Source organism: Pezoporus flaviventris, unplaced genomic scaffold, assembly GCF_033815535.1.
Source record: "Pezoporus flaviventris isolate CSIRO_AGI_PZ_B2104156 unplaced genomic scaffold, CSIRO_AGI_Pfla_v1 ptg000036l, whole genome shotgun sequence".
In the NCBI taxonomy this organism is placed as follows: Eukaryota; Metazoa; Chordata; class Aves; order Psittaciformes; family Psittacidae; genus Pezoporus; species Pezoporus flaviventris.
Genome location: NW_026892584.1, coordinates 23893056 through 23913045, shown reverse-complemented (window position 1 = coordinate 23913045; position 19990 = coordinate 23893056). Strand labels below are relative to the sequence as shown.

The window sequence follows — 19990 nt, the reverse complement described above, 5'->3', positions numbered from 1 at the left end:
CTTCACTTAATCTAAGCTAAATTTGCTGCCTCTTTCCTTTAAAGAAAGAAACTGTCTAATTTTCAAATAACTTACTACTTCTACACTCCAATAGATTATAGGAAAACTCCCCTTAGGTGTCAATATTCCTTACGTACCAGCCCCAGAAAGACACTGTGGACAACCATGACCCATCAGTTTCCTACTTTCTATACCACGGAATAATATTTAACAGGTAAAATCTTTGAAGAAAAAGTGAAATCAATAAGAAATTTCCATTTTTATACTAATCTAGGAACAAAAATAAAAAACAAAAATAAACCACATCTTTTCATGACAATGTATCTGTCATGGAGAAGCAATAACCAGAATGAGATGTTGAGGGATTTATTAAGAGTTGATCTGTCTAATTTGAAACCCATCTTCATGAGCTTGCTGTTGAAACATTATTTACCTTTCAAACCATAGCTTTATACTCCACATAAATGTTTTGTGAGGGTATAACTGGTTCTCTCTCAAATATGAAAGGACACCAAACAGCTCTTTTTGTAACTCAGCACCTTTCATACCCCTGCTGAAGTCAAAAAACACCTGCAGGACATCCAAGGTTGGGACCAAATCCTTAGCCAGCATTTCATGGTAAAGTTCAAACGCAAGGTTCATTTCTTGGTGACGGCTGGCTGCTTTGATACAGGACTCATACTGTATTCGTGAGGGAATCATAATCTTTTTTACTTCTTCCAAAATAGTCAATGCCATCCTCCATTGATCTGAATTACTCAGCCCCCTGATAATAAGGCTGTAAGCCCCACTTTCAAGTATCTTAAACCTGCCTTTCATTATATCATGCACATCCAGAATTTCTGAAGTCTGCCTCTGCTGGACACACAATATCAGATACTTGACCAATAATTTATATTCAATGTCACCACTGCTCTTTGCCACATAGGTCAGCAAGGACTTAGCCACATCAATGGGGCTGTTGTATTTGACCATACTGTTAAGCATTACTTCTTCAAATACTTCAGGTGATTGAAAGCTTTCCCTCAGTCTGTTCCATTCCTCAGCCTGCAAAGGTTTTTCTGGAGGCTGTACATTGATAAACTGACGCTTTAACAAAGCATGACTCAAAAACCGTTTCTTTGGAGCTCTCACAGAGGAAGAAGAGTGGAGTTTCCCTTCAGATATTTCTTTGGCCTCCTTATCCCATGCTTTTTCTTCATAATCAATTTCAGACCTTTTCTTGGAAGGAATGACATCAGTTCCTTTGGGATCCACTGGTAATGCAGCACTGCAAGATGTCATAAAACTGAAACAGTTAAACTTCTCCCTACTGGGGATGCTGAAAGAGACAGCAAACAGTTGTGGACATCCTGAAACAGGCGAGAACATACGGCATTTCCATAGCAAAGCTTGAAAACCATGCAGGCTGGTTTGAGAAAACAGTGCCATCACAAGAAGAAATTCTCTCACTATTAGCTCACTGTACCTAATGAAGTTATAAGAGAAAATGCAGTTTGCATGGGGATGTCCACTATAAAAGCCCAAGGACTGTTCCACTGTATAAGCCTCAGGTTCAAAATGCTTGTTCTTGGAGTCCCTTTTGCCTGTTATGAAAACAAAAGTCTTTCTGCACAAAAATCAGCCTCTTACAGTGTGAGAACATTCATCCAAAATCAGGGCATCTTTCTTCTAGAGAAGATGTTTTGCAAGTTTGCACCTTATCATTTCTGCTTGTTGGTTACAGCAAAGCTGAGTACTCAGGCAAGTAACTGATGCAGCTAGGCAAAAAGCACAGGTCTTTTTCTTCCTGACTTTATCCACATCGAGTCAGAAGGTTTCCTAAAAATAACATGGCAACATGAGAATTCATCCTGGGCTTTCCTGTCATGTTTACATTTGCATGCTACCAAACGCAAAGGTCAAGGTACCCTGACAACTTCAGGGGAGGAATCCCAGTTCTGATCCCTCAGGCAGTCCCAGCACGGGACGCCCTAGTTTGGCTCCCTCACACCTTTCAACCTGTGACAGACATTGGTTGAACTGCTTTCCCCAGTCGCAGATCCTTGGTTACACCGCTGCCGAAGAGGAAGAGCGACACCACCAGCAGCAATTACGGCGACACCTCAGGTAAGTGTTAGGCTATAAAAACAAATGCCGGAGATTTGCCGGCAACCGGGCAGGCGGCCGCCACCCCCGCCGCTCATGAGAAGGCCCCGCACACCCCTCCCTCGGTGCCCGCGCGCGCGGCCCGTACACTACAACTCCCAGCGAGCACAGCGACTAGGCAAGAAGCACACAGCCCCAGCCCCCCCCCCCCCCCCCAACTCTACCCTGCCAGAGTGTAAAGAAGCGCGGGCTGCGCCCTTACTCCCCAGGGACTGGCCTACCTCGATCGGTGCGCGGCGGCCAAAGGCCCCTCGGTGCAACGAGGTACCGGCAGAGAGGCGCTTACTGCAGGGGTGCCCACACGACAAACGGCGCTCTCACTTCCCGCCAGCCCGGAAGCGCCACCGAGCCCGCCCCTGGGCTTAGAGCCAATCACGCCTCATTGGCCTAGCTGCCACGTGATCTCTCACGCCCCGTCAGGGCGGATGGGGTTGCTCCGCCATATTGGTTGTGGGTACAGCGGTTAGAGCGCCAGGCGCGGGCCGGGCATGAACTGGCAGCGGAGCCTGAGGAGCCGGCTGGCCGCCCGCTGCGGCCGTGAGTGCCCCGGGGCGTCGGGGGGCGGGCGGGGAGAGAGAAAGGGAGGTGGCACGGGTGAGCGAGAGAGCGCGGCCGGCGTTGCCCTCGGTGAGGGTGGGTTGAGGGGTCAAGGGGTCAAGGCTGGCGGAGTGGTGGAGCGAGCGCAGGTGTATGTGTCCGTGGTGCTTTAGTTCCCCGTGTGGAGGCTGCCGCGGGGGTCGGGCACGACTGGATTCCTTCTGCGGAGAAAGAAACCCCTTTATGTTAGGGGTTAGTGACAGCAGGGGCGGCTAAGGAGCAGTGTGGAGGCCGGCGCTGTGAAGGCCGGCTGGGCTGCAGCGTGTACCCCTTTGACAGTGCGGCTGGTGGCTCTTTATTCGTTCCTAAGTGAGCCCTCAGAGAGCCTGTGCAGGCATGCAATGAAATCCCTGATGTTACAGAGCGAAAGGTAGAGTTCATGCTGCTGCTTGCAGTAAGCAGTATCACACAGTGCTACTTCTGCAAGAGTACTGCTGCTTTGTCAGTTATAATTGTGTGCCTGCTACAGTCACTTACCCTACAGAGCATCGGGTAGCACTATGCTGCTGCTGAAAGAGGTGCTCTGTAGATACTCAGAATATATGTGACACATTCACTGTATCTGCTATACAATTTATATAATAGGCCTGTGCTCCATTCATTATTTACGTTACTTAACAGCATAGCTGCACCAATGTCAACATGAACTCTTACTTTCAAGGTCCTTGTTACATTAAAACTCTGGAGTACAACACGAATTCTTTTCTGTGTTTATCAGCCAAAAAAAGTGAACAAGAGCTAAAAGATGAAGAAATGGAATTGTTCACAAAATATTACATAGAATGGAAAGGAGAGAGAAAAAGTGGCAATACGTCATATGTGAACATACCACGATTTTACTACAGGGTAAGTGAGGCATCCAGGTAAACTTCCGAAAGAGGCTGTTCTGCGTTATGCAAAAAGATATGCTTACTCAAAGAGACACTTCAGCTTCAGAAGCTTAAATAGATTAAAATCTGAATTATGTGAATTGCTAAGCATAACTTTTTGTTTTGTACACATATGGATTTCAGCAGTTTCAAACATTACTAAGCATCTCATTAGAAGCTATAAAATAGTTTGCTAATCGGACAGTAAGCTTGGTTGCTTACAAAAGACAGGAAGTCCTCCTTCTTTTTCAGAGGAACTTCCTGTTTTAACTGAATTTTGACATACCAGCATTATAAATACATATCTTCCTCGTTCTGTTTAGGCACAGTGGGATGCTGTTTCATGAAAATGGTCAGTCATTGGTCTTGCAGACTAAAGTTATGTTTGTTGCCTGCATAATCCAGCAGAAATGCTTGGTCTGGCAATTTATGTGTGAGATGAATCAGATTGGGACGGGAGAATATGGGAGCACAAGTTCAACATCTTTATATTCCTGGCACTAGTCAGCTTGACCCCTCAGCTGCTGTCTAACCTCAAGTGGACCTGTATTCCTTAGGATTATGAGTTTCTGACAATTAAGTTCTTAAGTACCTGTGTTTCAGCTGATGAATACATATGCAATACCAACTTCTGGTAGTGCTGTACAGTTTTGCATGTAAACATCACCAGAACTTTCATACCAAGTGTTCTTCTATCTGTTTCATTGCTTAAAACAAGTCTAGTAGATACTTACTCTTGAGAGTCAAGCATACAACAAAATAGAAGGTTCTGCACTCTCCTGAGTAAAAACACAGTAGTAAATGTCTTTTATGTATGAGCACTCCTATCTTGCTAATATGGGAAAATGCTTATTGGGTGGGTTTATCAGGTATGGGGTAGGTCTTTGTCTCTCAAGTTAGAGATGTCTTGCTTTAAATAAACCAGTACTGAAATAATTTAACACAGTATGCAAGTGATGTCCCTGTAGAAGAAGAAGGTGCTGTACAGCATTCTGGTAGATAGGTTATGATTTTTTGTCAAGTAAAGAGCTTCATCAAAGTGTGTGAGGCAGGACTACCAAGAGTACTTGCTAAATGTGTAGGTTTTTAATGGTGCCACTGGACAGAACACTGAAACACCGCAATGTTTCTAGCTGCCAGCTGAAGATGAAATCTTACTTCAGAAATTAAGAGAAGAATCTAGAGCAGTCTTTCTGCAAAGAAAAAGCAGAGAGCTGTTGGATAATGAAGAGCTGCAGGTAAGAAAATATTTTCTGTATGTCTCAGAATGGCTTCTGATGAGACTTCTTTCTGCAGAGTTTTATTATCTCCTGTCTGCATGGTGAGGTGCTTTGTATTTGGGCACCTTGGCTGGTTGTGAAGTACTAGCTAAAGCTGAAGTGCTTAATATAGTCTTGGGCTGGTAATGTTAGTGTAAAACTTCCTTGTTATAATGTGTATGAGGACTATGTCAGTGGCTTCTGGTTTTCCAGAACATTGCAACAATTTCGCTAGTGTGCTCAGAAGAAGAAGTAAGTTCTGTTTACATACCGCTGAGAGAGACTTCAAAGATGATTGCATTTATTGCAGTGCAAAAGGGATGTGAGTAAGAGAGAGAGTGTGTGTTTAACACCAGTTTATAGCAGTGGAAATATCACTTTGTTGCTTTTCTGGTGGAACTGATGATGTGTATTGATTAAGAGGTAACCTTGCAGCAAAACCACTTTTTTTTCTGCATTTCTTTGATGCTCTGTCTTAAGCACATTGACATCTCTAGAGAAATACCTTCTTAACCAAATATAAATGTCCTTTAAGAATTTGTGGTTTCTACTGGACAAACATCAGACATCACCGATGATTGGGGAAGAAGCAATGATTAACTATGAGAACTTTTTGAAAGTTGGTGAAAAAGCTGGACCTAAATGCAAGTAAGGCTTTCTTCTCTTGCATGTGCTTACTTTGGCTCAACCTAAGTGCTGCTGTAACTTGCAGTTGGTAAAATAAATGGAAACACTTTAATGGCAAGATAAAATCATGCCTGTGTAGTTATTGATGAACTAGTTGCTTTTCATCCTTGTAAAGGTGTATTCCCCTACACCTCTGAGGGAACTTTTGATGGAGATGTCTAAAAGAGGGGTACTTCATCTTTTTAAAGAAATTCTTGCCAGCGTGAGTTTTTTTGATGTTAGTGGCCAGTAAACAGCATACTTTGTATCTGAAGAGGAAATCATGTCTCCAGTGATAGTGCCCAACCTTCCCTAATACCTACTAATGGAAAACTTTCTGCTAGATGTTCTGTGTGCAGCATATATTGAATGTCTTCTTTATGCTCCTGTTGGAGACTGCTGTTGTGCCCATAACTTTGTAATTGAGTTTTAGGCAGATTAGTTGTCAGTACTGGTGATCCCTTCTATGTGCATATTGTTGTAGAAGAATGTAAGCTACTAAATCTATTGTAGTAAAGAGAAAATAAATTGAATGAAAGTTCTCGAAACCCCCATATCACTGAATCTCAATGAGCAGCAAAAGATTCTGCTTTTTGTGGAGTTTACCATTGTTACTTGGTAGGATCTCAGTTGGTGGTTGTAGTGTAGCAAATTAATCTTTTTGAATACACAGAACACATTCTATATTGTTAAAATAGTATTTTAAAGTGTTTTGGATACCATAAGTGGATCTGTCAGTGCAGTGTAATTGGATGCATAGAAGCAGCTTTGTGTTTATGTTTTACAGGCACTTCTTCACAGCTAAGATCTTTGCTAAATTACTCCATAATGATCCTTATGGGAGAATATCTATCATGCAGTTTTTCAACTATGTCATGCGAAAAGGTTAGTTGGTGCTATTTCTGTCTTAATGAGAAGTTGTTTTATTTTCAAGACTAATTTAAGCTTTATTAGTTACTTGCTGTTCTCTTCAACAGCAGTGAGATCTAGCATTTGATAGCTAATGCTGTTTTCCTGGAGGCTTGGGACTTTCCACTGTTTACTAGGAAGTGGGAATTCAGCCTGTCTCTAAAGTCCAACTCAGCCAGAGATATCCTTGATCTGTGTCCTGGGTTCAGCAGTAGCAGTCATTTTTTCTCCTTCTTGGTAGCTAGTGTAGTGCAGTGTTTTGACTTTCAGCTCGGGAACAGAGCTGATAACAAGGATGTTTTGGTTTGGCCAAGGACTTTGTGAGCCTCATGCTCTGCCAGGGGGGAGGGGAAGCCAGGAGGAAGCAGAGACAGGACAGCTGACCCAAACTGACCAAAGAGGTATTCCATACCACAGCACGTCATGCCCAGGATGTAACTGGGAGTTAGCCGGAAGGGCTGGGAGTCTGCAGGGTTGGAGGAGGTATCGGTCGGAGCTTGGTTGGGCTTGGGGGGCGAGTTATCGGTCAGCTGGTGCTGAGGTGTTGTATTCTCTTCCCTTGTTATTTCCTTTGTCATTATTGTTATTGGTGGTAGCAGTAGTGATTTGTGTTATACCTTAGTTACTAAACTGTTCTTATCTCAACCTGTGGGAGTTGCATTCTTTTCAATTCTCCTCTCCATCCCTCCGAGAGCAGGGGGAGGGCAAGAAAGGGGGGGGAAGTGAGCGAACTAATTACCTGACTGGGTTTAAACCACGACAATCTGTTTGTTAAATACATTGTTATTATAATTTTCTTTATTCAGGCAGTACTGTGAAGAGCAAAAAACTAAAGTTATGTGAGGAGTATGCTCCTAACCACTGTGATCAGATTGTCCTGCAAATAGCTTTGTTTACTGTTTTTCCATCTATAGAGTGGTGTTACCTATTTTTGCAAACCATGCTTGTCATTATAGACTCATATTGTGACAAGTATTTTCAGCTATATTTTTATTACAAATAACCACTTGGGCTGAAAAATGCGGTTTGATTTCTCCTTTTAAAAGAAAAAATAAAATAAATCTGTATTAGATCTTATTTAAAAAAATGAGACTGGCAAGCAGGAAGGAAGGCTGCCTCATTGGCCTGTCCCCTGCTACTGTGTTCATAGGTTTGGTAGGGTCTTCAGGCGGGGAGAATGGCACCTTTCCCCAGAGCAGCTCAGCTTGTCTAACTTAAAATCTTGTGGTGCAAGAGATGAGAGATGTGTTGAGCAGGAAACCTGGTGAGTTGACATGCTGAGTATGCAAGAAAGGAGTGATAGGACCATTTGCAATAAACAGTAAACCCAAAAGCTGCAGGATAGGAGACTCCTGAAGAAGTCTATGAAAATTGTATGCATTTCAAAAAGGCCTGTTCAGATGCAAAGATTCTTTCAGAGCTCTTCATTTGTTTCACGCAGAAGTTTTAAGTCTTGTGTATTTATGGTGATGCCTTTCTTCTAACACCACAACAAACAAACAAAGAAGCACCACCCAATTTAGAGATGGGAAGCCTTGTGGCATGTCCCATCTCAATCAGATTTCATTTGCAGACTCTGGCCAACATAAAGTCCCATTGAAGTGTTTGTTTGCAAGTACCTCTTGGGTCAGTTGTATAAGGATCCTTGTTTTTTCTAGCATACAGCATTGACATTACCTAATAAAGTTAGCCCCATGGCATGTCTGTGCAGTAGTAGAGATAATTTCTATTGTCTGATGTACAATGTTACTTATGAGGGCTAAAGACCAGGCCAGGTATTAAAGGAAGAAAAGACTTAAATTCCTGTAGAAACTTTCAGTTAATACTTGGGATTAGTGGATTGGATTGGAATTGATTGATTCGAATTTGTGATTTCCATCTGTATTTACTGCTATGTGTCCTTCAGTGTGGCACTGAAAAGAGAGGGAAGTAACAGATGAAGAAGGGAATTACTCTGCAGCAGCTTAAGTTGATCCAAGTTGGGGCAGTGCAGTGCCCGTTTTCACCTGTTTTGATGAAGCTCATGGACTTGGAGAGGTCAGCCTCCAAAACATGCTGCAGCAGGGAAGAGACCCTATCAACCTGAGCATAAAACATCTTAAACAGCTGTTCCTTGGGTGTGTGATGGTATTCTCTAACCAGATTAACTCATTAATGAGCTTTGGGGTTTATTTTTTATTTATTTTATTTTAATATGCTTGTTAAATTTTTAGGAATAGCTAAATAAGAAGAATCATGTACTTGTGCTGAACATGTAGCATTCTGTCTTTCTCGTTCCTACCTCCAGCTGGAGGATTTTGTACAGTCCATGGATTACAGCCTTTCTTACCCCTTTTTAACAGTCTGCACAGTTCTTTTGTGAGGGAATGAGAAAAACGGTAGCTAATAGTTGAATAATGGTGAAGGATTTCTTCTGCCTCCAGTAAAGCTTCCCCTTCACGAGGAAAGGGTCAGGGCTATTGACATTTTCCAAATAAGTCAAGCTTAGTAAAAGTGTCTTGAATCACTTCAGGGTACATCACTTACCTTTAAGCTTCAGCCAGCAAAGAAACAGGCTCACTATATAACCTCTGTCATCTCTAAGTAATACTTAGTCCACCCTGACCAACACCTTGAGCAGGTGAATGTTGGTATGAAGGACAGCTCATATTTTGTAAGAGGAGCTTTTAAACTGTTTTTTCATAAAATGGAAATTAAATTTAACGTGGAGTGTATAGTTTCTATGCCTATTCTGTACTCCATCTCTATTACTGTACTTTAACAATGGCCTCAAGCACATTGTCCTATAGTTTGTTTGATTAATGTGCCTTCTTATTGCAAAAGTAGATACTTGTGCTATTCTAATTCTCCTGCTGTAACTTCGAAGTGAAGGCAAGACCTTTGTCAGTAGCTGCAGTGCCTCATGCTGTACAAGGGGCTGTAGCAATTTGAGAAGCACTCAGTATATGACATTGTACAGCTGTTTTTAATGCATTGAAAATACACTGCTTCATATATCTCGAGGTCAGCAAGAACAAATGAATCCATATGATTCCATGTACCAGATAAAATGTGTTTGCTCAGCCATTTCTCACTAGTTATTATAAGGCAGCATTGGCCACAGTGTACTATGTATCACCAGTGACTCTTACTAAGAGACTGAAATGGCATTTCTAATCAGGACTGGTACATACCATGGCTTCATTTAAATCTCAGAAAAATGGAAACCAGAGAGGTACTTAACATCCAACAGTGCCCTGTGGCCTTAGAATAACTTCAAATTTTGGTGATGCCTCAAAAGCCCCCTGTATTTCTTGCATTATAATTCCGTTTTCTGTTTTACAGTGTGGCTTCATCAGACAAGAATAGGTCTCAGTTTATATGATGTGGCAGGACAGGGTTACCTCAGAGAATCAGTAAGTAAATTCTTGAGTAACTTAATGTCTGTCTGTACTAAATGATAGAGCATCAAAAAGGTTCAAATTTTCTTCCAGTCTTCTGTCATAAAATCATATATCATAATCTAGATTTGGGGTGAGCACGTTTGTTTAGACAGACAGTCTCTGTATTCTAGAGATCTGGTGGCTACAGTGCTGCTAGCCTTTTTATCATGCGGGTAATTGTTTGAAAAAGAGATTGTAGCTACCAAGGTTTTATGTCATTAGCACTTTACTAGATTTAGTAAGAGTAGAAATCACAAAAAGGGATGGCTAGAGTGGGCCTCAATGAACTGTTCTGTTTTAACGGGAGTTGTTATTACAAAGTAAATGAGTTTTAGTTACCACTAAAAAAGATCTATTGAAGAATATACAGCAATAGGAGAATCCAATTAGGGGTCATGCACTGGTATTTGAAAAAGGTACAGTTGAATGCATTTATATTTACATGTACATATCTCATTAACATTCTGGGTTTTTTTGTGGACTGTTTCAGTCATGGCATCACATGTGCATGTATGTGACTTAGGCTCTTTTGCCTGCTTTCATGTGCCTTTCTGTGTCATTTCAGGATTTTATTTTTAACAAGACATACTTGAAAGCCAGGGTGGAGTATAGCAAACATGCAGTGATAGTAGTGTTTAAAGCTTGTTTCTTTTTCTTCCTTAATTCTGCAGGATTTAGAAAACTACATTCTGGAACTCATTCCTACTTTGCCACAGCTGGATGGTTTAGAAAAATCTTTTTACTCCTTCTATGTCTGCACAGCAGTTAGAAAGTTTTTCTTCTTTCTGGATCCTCTCAGAACAGGTAGATCCATGTTTTCAGATGCTAAATATGTGGGACTATTTTCACTTTTAAAATGTTTCCACTGAAGCTACTTGTGTTTTCAAAGTAGAATGTAGTTGTCTTTGTATTTTGGTTTCGGTTTTGGGGGTTTGGTTTTTTGTTTTGTTTTGTTTTTCTCAGCAGTCTTGTGTTTGAAGATTAATCCCTGTTGAAGACCATTGTCCTTATGTGGGTCCAGTAATATACAGCTAATGAATTTCTATGATATAACCATCAGTTGTGATACTATAGAATTATGTCATAGAAACTGACAAAATATTGTTTCATCAAAATGCATTATTAGTGGTAGCTAATTTTAAGTGTTTAGTTTCAGTAGAAAGCACAGCAACTAACAACTGCTTGGCAGAACATCCACAGAGCTGCTGAAATGCTCAAGAATGCTTATTGTGCTGTGCTTCTCCTGTTATTAAATTTGTGTGCACCATGTAAACTCATTACAAAAGGTTTGCAGCTATGGTTGCTAATCCCTATTACAGCTGTAGCTCCCTTGGACAGCAGCTTGCTTTTTCATGGGCCCTTGATTGAAGTCACAAACTGCATGTGTTTTCAAGCTCTAGCTGTGCCACTCAACAACGTCAGAGTTGTGTGGGCGGCAGACTCCAGTGGAGGTAATTACAAACACTTAGAGAGGGTGTGTGTGAAGTTGCAATGCCATTATTTTGCACAGCTGTTTCCGCAGCATCTGTGCACCAGTCAAAGCTACACCAGCAGAAGTGCATTCTGCCACCTTAGCTTTGTGTCACATCCACTGTTTCTGAACATGTAAAAATATCACATCACCTAAGAGACTATTATTCCAAGAAATGTTTTAAGCATGATTTCTTTGAATTTTTTATTTTACTTTTTGAATTGATGTTGAATCTAACTTTCTGCTTTTTAGGCTTCAGGAATACTCCTTCTAGCAATATCAAGCTAGTTTTATTCAGTCATTTTAAAAGCTGGTTTTATTTTGTCTCTTAAATTACAGCTTTATCCTTGATGTTAGAAGTTGGTTATGTTTAGTTTTGCCTTTTAAAAAGGGTAACTATTTTCCTGCTCAGGATACTTCTTTTGTAAGGGGAACCACCTAAATGAGAATAATCAAATGGATATATTGTCTGTGTGACTGTTAAAATGTGTTTTTTTTTTTCTTGCTGCAGGGAAGATAAAGATACAGGATATTTTAGCTTGCAGCTTCCTGGATGACTTACTAGAGGTAAAGATCTCTCAGCATACACTATTGTATTTCAGTTTAATCTTTCTAAATTCTAACTTCATGTTTCACTTAGTTAAGGGATGAAGAACTTTCTAAAGAAAGTCAGGAGACAAACTGGTTTTCTGCTCCTTCTGCATTAAGAGTTTATGGTAGGTTTCTTTATTTGTGAACCCTTTTTTTTCCCCTATCTCCTCTCTGTCATGTATGATTTGATCACATTCTTGGTGTTACTTTTCTTTTGGTTCTGTCTGTAAATCCTGATAACTTTTCTTTTCAACTCCTGTAGCCATTTTTTCAGTATATCTTTCTGACTTTTATGGTTTCAGTTCTCCGTTGTTGCTCTTTACCATGGTTTTATCCTCTGTCATTTTGTGCTTGTTGCACAAGGTACAAGGTTCCTCTGTAACCTTCTCTTTTGACTGTTCTGTTCATGCTTTTGCATGTTCTTTTTTCATGCTTACAGTAGATCCATTTATTTTAAACTGGTCTTACCCTTCAGCTCCTTTTGCTATACACAGCCTTTACTTTTGAACCATTACCTTAGAATTATTAGCAGCTTGTTACAGGATTCCCGCTTTCTCTAACCCCATGTTCTGTGTTCATTTATGATGCTCTGTGAATATTGTTGTGAATCTAGCATATTCCCACTTAACTGCATTAGCTTTATGATGATTAAATAAGTGTTTAAACGTTTAAACATTTCCTCTGCTGAAACAGTTCTTTGCTGACACAGGTATATTATGTTTTGCCCTCTGTCTCCACCCTAGGCCAGTACTTAAACCTCGATAAAGATCACAACGGCATGCTCAGCAAAGAAGAACTGTCCCGGTATGGAACAGGGACTCTGACCAACATATTTTTGGATCGTGTCTTTCAGGAATGCTTAACTTATGATGGTGAAATGGTAATCACATATTTTCCCTTTGTTCACGATATAAAAGCTTTGGCTTGCAGAGATGTGAAATGTCTTGTAATCAGTATTTTTAAAATAAAAAGTAGCCAAAAGAGGTAAAGTAACTTCATTTATCAATTTGCACATAAATGACCATGCAGCAGATTAAGAAATGAATTTTCTTAACAGCAAGGTGGTTGCAGCCTGGCTTAAAGAGAAGTTGCTTGTTTTGAAAAACAGAGGTGGTATGAAATCCAGACAGCCTAGGATAAAGCTTCTTGTAGATTCAAAAACATAAAGCACATTTTGAAAAAATGTATAAATGTAGCAATGCTTTTTCGTTGGATGGAATCATAGAATAGTTAGGGTTGGAAAGGGCCTTAAGATCATGAAGTTCCAAGCCTCCTGCCGTGGGCAGGGACAACTCACACTAAATCATGTCACCCAAGGCTCTGTCCAACCCGGCCTTGAACACCACCAGGGATGGAGCATTCACGGCTTCCTTGGGCAACCCCATTCCAGTGCCTCACCAATTCCTTAAAGAGAACTAAAAACAAGTGGCACACTTGAGACTACAGCAAGTTAGCTAACCTGTCCACTTCTTTGTGAAGACAACAGTGGTTTTGTTGTGAGCTTTCCATAGTTGTGAAAAATGGGAAGTCTAAATTAGAGTTAAAATGATATTTTGAAAGTTTTTATTAATGTATTGGTAACTGTCATTGCATTCAGATGACTGAATTCTGAAAGTGATAAATTAACAAATTCATTAGGCAGTCCTGCCACCTTAGCATTTTTTTTGTAGAATCACAGAATCTGCAAGGTCATGAAGGATCTTCCTGGTTGCCCTTTGCTGGACTTGCTACAGTAGGTCCACCTTTCTCTTGTATTGGGGAGACTAGAACAGGACCCAGCACTCAGATGTGGTCTAAACACTGCTGAGCAGAGGAGAAGGATCACCTTCCTCAGGTTGCCAGCAGAGCTCTTCCTCATGCAGCTCAGAATGCTGTCAGCAGCCTTTGCTGCGAGGGCACGTTGCTGGCGTGTGTTCAGTTTTGTTGCCTGTCAGGGCTCATAGGTCTGGCTATGCAAAGATGCTTTCTCACCAGTTAGCCCCCAGCATGTGCTGGTGCGTGGAGTTATTCCTCCCCAAATGCAGGATTTTGCATTTCCTCTGTTGAACTCAATGAGGCTCCTGTCATCCCATTTTTCCAGCCTGTCAAGCTCCTGCTGAACAGCAGCACAACTCTCTGTTTAAGATAGACAGGATTATTATATACATAGGACTGAAGGATATCTATCCTTGTCACTACTATATCTTGATCAGGAAACCAAGAATCAGTCGTAACGAAAAAGTGTGATACATGTTTTTGATGTCTACTAATGCTTCTACCACGTTTTTTGCCAAACTGCCTACTCTGATCTATAAAGAATTTGGCCATATAGTACTGTTTGGTAGCGGTAGGCTTATTGCCACTGGATGTTTAATTTGTGGTAATGAAAACCTTTTATACGACTCTTCTTCACTAGTTGTGTATGTTCAGCAGTTTAAAGATATATTAAACATTGTTTAAAATATATATAGCATGTCTGATTTTGATTTATGCTTGGAATCTGAATTTATTTCTAAAATGACAGGATTTCCTGTTGTTAGTAGTCATTAAAAACTAACTTTTCTGTTCATGTTGGTGGTAGCAGCCATTTTCTATTTCGTGTTGTCTTTTTCAGAAAATAGACTGATCCCCTACAATGAAATAGCTGCCAATTATAGAGTTCCTGCTTGCAAAATCAATTTAGAAAGAAGACTGTAATAAACATGATTGTGTCTACTTTTAGGACTATAAAACCTACCTGGACTTTGTGCTTGCATTAGAAAACAGAAAGGAGCCTGCAGCTCTGCAATATATTTTCAAACTGCTTGATATAGAGAACAAAGGATACCTGAATGTCTTTTCCCTTAATTATTTCTTTAGGGTAAGTCTCTTTATACAGGTAGGCCATTTTCTGTATTTATAGTGTTACAGCCTGTGTGCTTCTGCGTGCAGAACTGCAGGAAATCACTTTAAATTACCGGTAGCCACCAGGAGACCAGTAACTACTTCTAAGTAGACTTAAAATATTAAGAAAAGAAAATAAAAAATCCCAAACTTGGAAAGAACTCAAAAGGTATTTTCAGCATTTCATTTCCAGTTGAAATGAACTGGTTTGATTTTGTTTAGCAAAAATATTTTCTGTTGAATTTTTTTAAAGAACTTGAAATTGTCCTAAGATTGCCTAATGATTACCTATTGAATCTCTTATGATGGTTCTCATTGGCTCTTGCCCATGGGTTTAATTTCCACTGTAATCCTAAAATTCAATAGACATTAAAATAATCAAAAGCAATGATGGGCCTATATAGCTGTGGGATTCTTCATTCAACCTATTGATTGCAAAGAGCTGCTTGCATTTCTCATTTTCTGTATGGTTAATCTGTTACTTCCAAATAAGTTAATAGCAACTAAAAAAAAAAAAAGCTTATTTTCAATCTGAGGCTTGCGAAGTCTTCCTCCAAATTGCGGTTTGTGTGAACGGGGTTTTGTTTTTCTTCTGGCTTGTGGTGGTTTTGTGTCTGGGTTTGTTTTCAATTTGTGGGGGGAGGAATGTTGTTTTGTCTTTTATTGTAATAGATACCTGAGGTATCTTGGAAAAGGAAATGTTATGCAGTAAAGTAATAGTTTTGTTGTAAATGATTTGGGCAAAGTAATGAGTGTGGTGCTTTTTTCATGTACAAGATGCCTTCAATGATTATCTGTTCAGACAGAGGGACAGGCACTTCAGTTTTCTTTATGTGGCTCTTTGTATTATAACTGTAAAAATAAACAATAGCATTGTAGTTAGCCATATGTGCAAAGTGTGACAAGCAGTGTACACGATTCAGCTCATTAGGTAAAGCTTCCAGGCCTATTCAAGGCATAATCTTATATCCACATTGTTTCTATATTATAGTTAAGTCTCTAGTTGAACATGAACTTTGATAGTGACTACAGCCATACCATTCTGTAAAAACAAGATGACTAATCTCAAAGACCTGTAGACCTTTTCTGAAAAGGAAAGGCTTTTTTAAAAACAAACACCTCCCCTTAGAAACAACCCCAAAAAAAACCTAAAGCAACCCCCCCACTCCACACCCCGAAAAAATACCCCAAAACACACCACACACCCACCTCTATTTTCTTTTAGTGCCTTTGAACCATCAAATAATTTTGGGTGAAATGAACCTTTGGAGGTCACCTGCTCCTACCACGTGCTCAGAGCAGGGCCAGCTTCATGGTTAGGTTGAGCTGATCTGAGCCTTGTGCAGGTGAGTTTTGAGTATTGCCAAGGAGGGAGACTACAACCTCTTTGGGCAATGTGTTCCAATGTCTGCATACCCTGAATGGGAAGACTTCTCCCCTCAGCCTTTCTGCCACCTCTAGTTGGAATGCCTCTTGCCCTTTCACTGTGTGTCTCCAAGCAGTCTTGTTGTGTTGTCTCTAGCCGCATACTGGTAGTTGAAGATGGTAATAATATTCCCCTCACCACCCCAGCCTTCCGTTCTTCAGGTGAATTAATCCCTATCTCAATCTTTTCCTCTCAGCTGTGCTGTGCGTTAGCTTTCAAAGCATGTTGGTAGCCCTCCAGTGGGCTCCCAACTAGTTTGCCAAAGTCTTGTAAAAGGGGAGCCCAAAATTGCGAGGCTGCATGTGAAGTACTGTGTCCAAATGTTGAGTCTGGAGGCATAGTCAGCTGTCTAAACCTGCAGCCCAGGATTTATCTGTCTTCATTGCTACAAGGTCATCCTGCAGATTCTTAGGCAGTGCCAAGACCTCCACTCCAGCACCTTTTCTGTCAAGGTGCTTCTAGCCAGCTGGCTGCTAGAGCATACTGCTGCATGGGGATATTTTGCCACAGGTGCAGGCAGGGTTATTGCATGTGGTTTTTGGACTTCATTATGAGCTTTGTTCAGCTGTTGTAGCTGTGTTGTATGCTTGATGGACAGCTGTCAGGCTGGGATTTGGCAATACTAAGGATCCTAGAGAAATCAGGCGATGACTTGTCTTATCTCTTTTGCAGCTCACTGTTCCCATCACTCTCTCCACTTTTGTTCACATGGCATTAGCAGGCAGGGAAGACCAGGGGCCATGTCAGCTGTCTCTGATTTTAATAAAGGGTGTTAATTTGTAGTTTTATATTTTACAAAACATGAATTTTAGTATTGTCATAGTACAAAAGTGATTCTAATACAAAAGCAAATTTAACAAGGTAATTCTGCATAAGCTACTGTGGCATAGCTATTTTTGTGCATGTCTCCAGTTACATACTTACTCTATTGACTTTGTTATTGAAAAGATTCCTCAACTGCAGCAGATGTTTGATCATACTCCAAAGTGTGTCCTTTCTTTAATCTTTTGGAAATAGAATGTTCTAAGTTTTCCTTGAAATCAGTTCTTTTGACTCTGTGAGTAACCACTTTTCTGTTAGCGCAAGCAAGGATAGGTCTGCACCTACACAGGCCACGCTGATAGAGACAAGGATGCACAACCTGTATTTTGTGAGACAGTTCTGTTCATAGTTGTTACAGTTGCGCAGGCAGGGGTTTGGTGATGCAGCTGTTTAAATAGTACCACATGGAAGGAACTAATAGTAGGGGATACTGTTCTGCTCAAAATGAGAAGTGCCCCATTACAGCATGAACTGGGAGAACTCACCCATGCTCAAATAGACAAACACATAGTCTCCATCACATTATTATTTGATAGACTTGAATACAGGTTCCATTTTCAAAGAAATGGGAACTGTGAGTAGCTGCATTGCTTTGCCTGTCTGCTGGCTGATCTTTCCCCTTCTGTCTTTCCCTAGCGTGTATTTTTCACTTTGTCAGAAACACTCAAACCAGAAGGTTCAGTTTTCATAAGTATTAAGTGATAATATTCAAATGTCTGCATATCCCTTTTGCAGAGTGCTCAAACACTGGTCATAATGAAAATTAGATTCTTATCATAGTGACTGAGAACTGTGAACCCACACATCATTTGTAATACCTCTGCCTCAAATTTCACTTGTGGAAAAGAACTGATTGCAGGTTGTGGCATTGAATGCTTTTGTCACAGGGCAATATGGCTTAAGATGCAGAAGCATTTAAAAGTTTCATACAGTGTCAGTATAATACTGCATTATTTCTAACTTTTTTTTCCCCGTAGGCTATTCAGGAGCAAATGAAAATCCATGGGCAAGAGCCTGTTTCTTTTCAGGATGTCAAGGTTAGTTTTACTGAAAAGAGTACTCTGAAATACTTAAATAAGCATTTCATAATTTACTTATGTTACAGTGTCTAGGTTGTTGTATATTTATTTGCAGACTAGTAGAGATAATATGACAAGTCCTACTTGTAGGTTGGAAAATGCTTTTATGTTGGCAGCTGCTCTAAGAAATCCGATGTGTAACTGTTCTAGTAGTTTTCTTACTAATAGACGGATTACCCGTTTAATACATGTTGCTGTGTCTTACACTAGGGGTCAGGATTGTCTGTTGGAGCTTGGAGCAGACTGGTGACTAAAAAAAACATGTCTTACAAAGCTCTTTATTATGGCCTACTTTACATTTAGCAGTTTTAGTACTTCATAGAAGCTCTGACGCTTTTCAACGTCCCTCATAAAAGTTGAGTTTCATGTTGCCATTTTGAGGCCAGAGCCTCCCCAGAAAAACAAACTCTTCTTTGAGAAGTGGGAACTCAGCCCACCGCTCCTATTATTGTGCTTTGTGTGGGTCTTAACAGCTTTTATTTATAAATTGGTGAGGGTAGCAGTAGTTATCCAGAGATCACTCTGTATTATGGTATAAAGTAATCATTATTCTGCTCATTAATGTGTGGGGTCTTTTTCCCCAATTTTGACTTCTCTTTCATAGGATGAAATCTTTGATATGGTGAAGCCTAAGGATCCTTACAAAATCTCCCTTCAGGACTTAATCAATAGCAGTCAAGGAGACACTGTTACCAGTATTCTAATTGATCTGAATGGATTCTGGACATACGAGAACAGAGAGGTCCTTGTGGCAAGTGATAATGACAACACTGCTGATGTTGATGATACATAAGTTTGAACAGGGGCAGACTGTGTCCATAGAGATACCTCAATCTGATGCACTAACTGTTGAAAGCTAGAAGCACTCATTATCTGCATCGATGCCTCTTCCATTTTATTTTTCTCCCAATATAAAATGTGGTACATACGGGAATTGCAGGACTAATTTCTGAAACCAAAAATGCAACTGCTTAAGAGATAAAAATTACCTGTTTGTTTTGGTTTTTTAATAAATATTTTTGCCCTATTCTTATTTGAATACTGTATTGTAAATTTGAATATAAACTCAAAGCAAGGATGCGATTCTTACTGTCTTCAACACTGGCCTGTATCCACTCCACAATCCCAAGCCCCCCACTGCATTCTGTGTGTCTTCCTCTAATGTACTGTTGAGCATTCTGTTGTAAAAGCAGAAGTCTTCAGTATGAGGTAAAGTTTAGGCCTCTTTCTTCCATATGTGTCCAGCTGTGTCTAACAGAAACGATAAGTAAATAACTGTTGAACTGCCTGAATGGTTGCCCAGTTCTCAAGAGGTTCATTAACAAAACTGCACTAGCTTTATATATAGTTAATCCAAGCAGCTGTCTAAAATCTTTCACCAATATAACCTCCTGTGCAAGTACATTATGTAATCAAACTTAATTGCACAGCTGAGCTACAGCAGTAGTGAATTTAACAAAGACGTAGAAATGTTTCAACTTTCAGATAAAATCACAATAGTACAATAGTTATTACCGTGAGGTAGTAGCGTTATTTATTAGTGTGAGGTATAGTGCTGAGCATACCTCACACTAGTGATGAATGTGCTGAACATACATCAAGTATGTTACCAAGTGCTACATGAGACTGTAAGGCAGGGGTGTGGGTACTTACTGTGTTATTTGAATTTCAGCAGGATGTGTGACTCCGTGAAGATGAAAAAACTGAACAGCACATGCACCTGCATGCAGGCATGAAGTTGCAAAGACTGCACAGTTTTTTAAGAAAACCCATAGCCAACTTCCAGTTCAAAAATTATATTAAATATAAAATAACCAATTAATGCATTTACAGGAAAATTAAACCATTATGAAAGTAACCACTTTCATA

At 40.2% G+C, this 19990-nt stretch overlaps 2 protein-coding genes across 3 annotated transcripts in view; one reads left to right on the top strand and one right to left on the bottom strand.

Annotated features, from left to right (window-relative positions):
• The window catches only part of PRORP (protein only RNase P catalytic subunit), a 45761-nt gene extending 43257 nt beyond the window's left edge, over positions 1–2504 (bottom strand). For both annotated transcript variants that reach the window (XM_061463518.1, XM_061463519.1), the window contains exons 1-2: positions 2370–2504; positions 434–1821 (exon numbers count right to left, since the gene is read on the bottom strand). In XM_061463518.1, coding sequence (XP_061319502.1) covers positions 434–1431 — 998 coding nt within the window. In that variant the 5' untranslated portion in view covers positions 1432–1821; positions 2370–2504. The remainder of the gene's footprint in view (positions 1–433; positions 1822–2369) is intronic.
• Positions 2505–2595: 91 nt separating this feature from the next.
• On the top strand, positions 2596–19137 carry PPP2R3C (protein phosphatase 2 regulatory subunit B''gamma). The gene is made up of 13 exons (XM_061463520.1): positions 2596–2685; positions 3464–3591; positions 4748–4852; positions 5409–5521; positions 6327–6424; positions 9773–9843; positions 10542–10674; positions 11853–11908; positions 11982–12057; positions 12676–12812; positions 14634–14771; positions 18020–18079; positions 18726–19137. The coding sequence occupies exons 1-13, from the start codon at positions 2637–2639 to the stop codon at positions 18912–18914; spliced, it is 1353 nt and encodes a 450-aa protein (XP_061319504.1). The 5' UTR covers positions 2596–2636; the 3' UTR covers positions 18915–19137.
• Positions 19138–19990: the final 853 nt, after the last annotated feature.

Bases quoted from the DNA above. Each gene is read 5' to 3' on its own strand.
- PPP2R3C (XM_061463520.1), top strand. From the start codon at position 2,637: ATGAACTGGCAGCGGAGCCTGAGGAGCCGGCTGGCCGCCCGCTGCGGC. The intron at 3,592-4,747 runs GTAAGTGAGGCA...CAATGTTTCTAG, and splicing joins TACCACGATTTTACTACAGG to CTGCCAGCTGAAGATGAAAT. The intron at 14,772-18,019 runs GTAAGTCTCTTT...TTTTCCCCGTAG, and splicing joins CCCTTAATTATTTCTTTAGG to GCTATTCAGGAGCAAATGAA.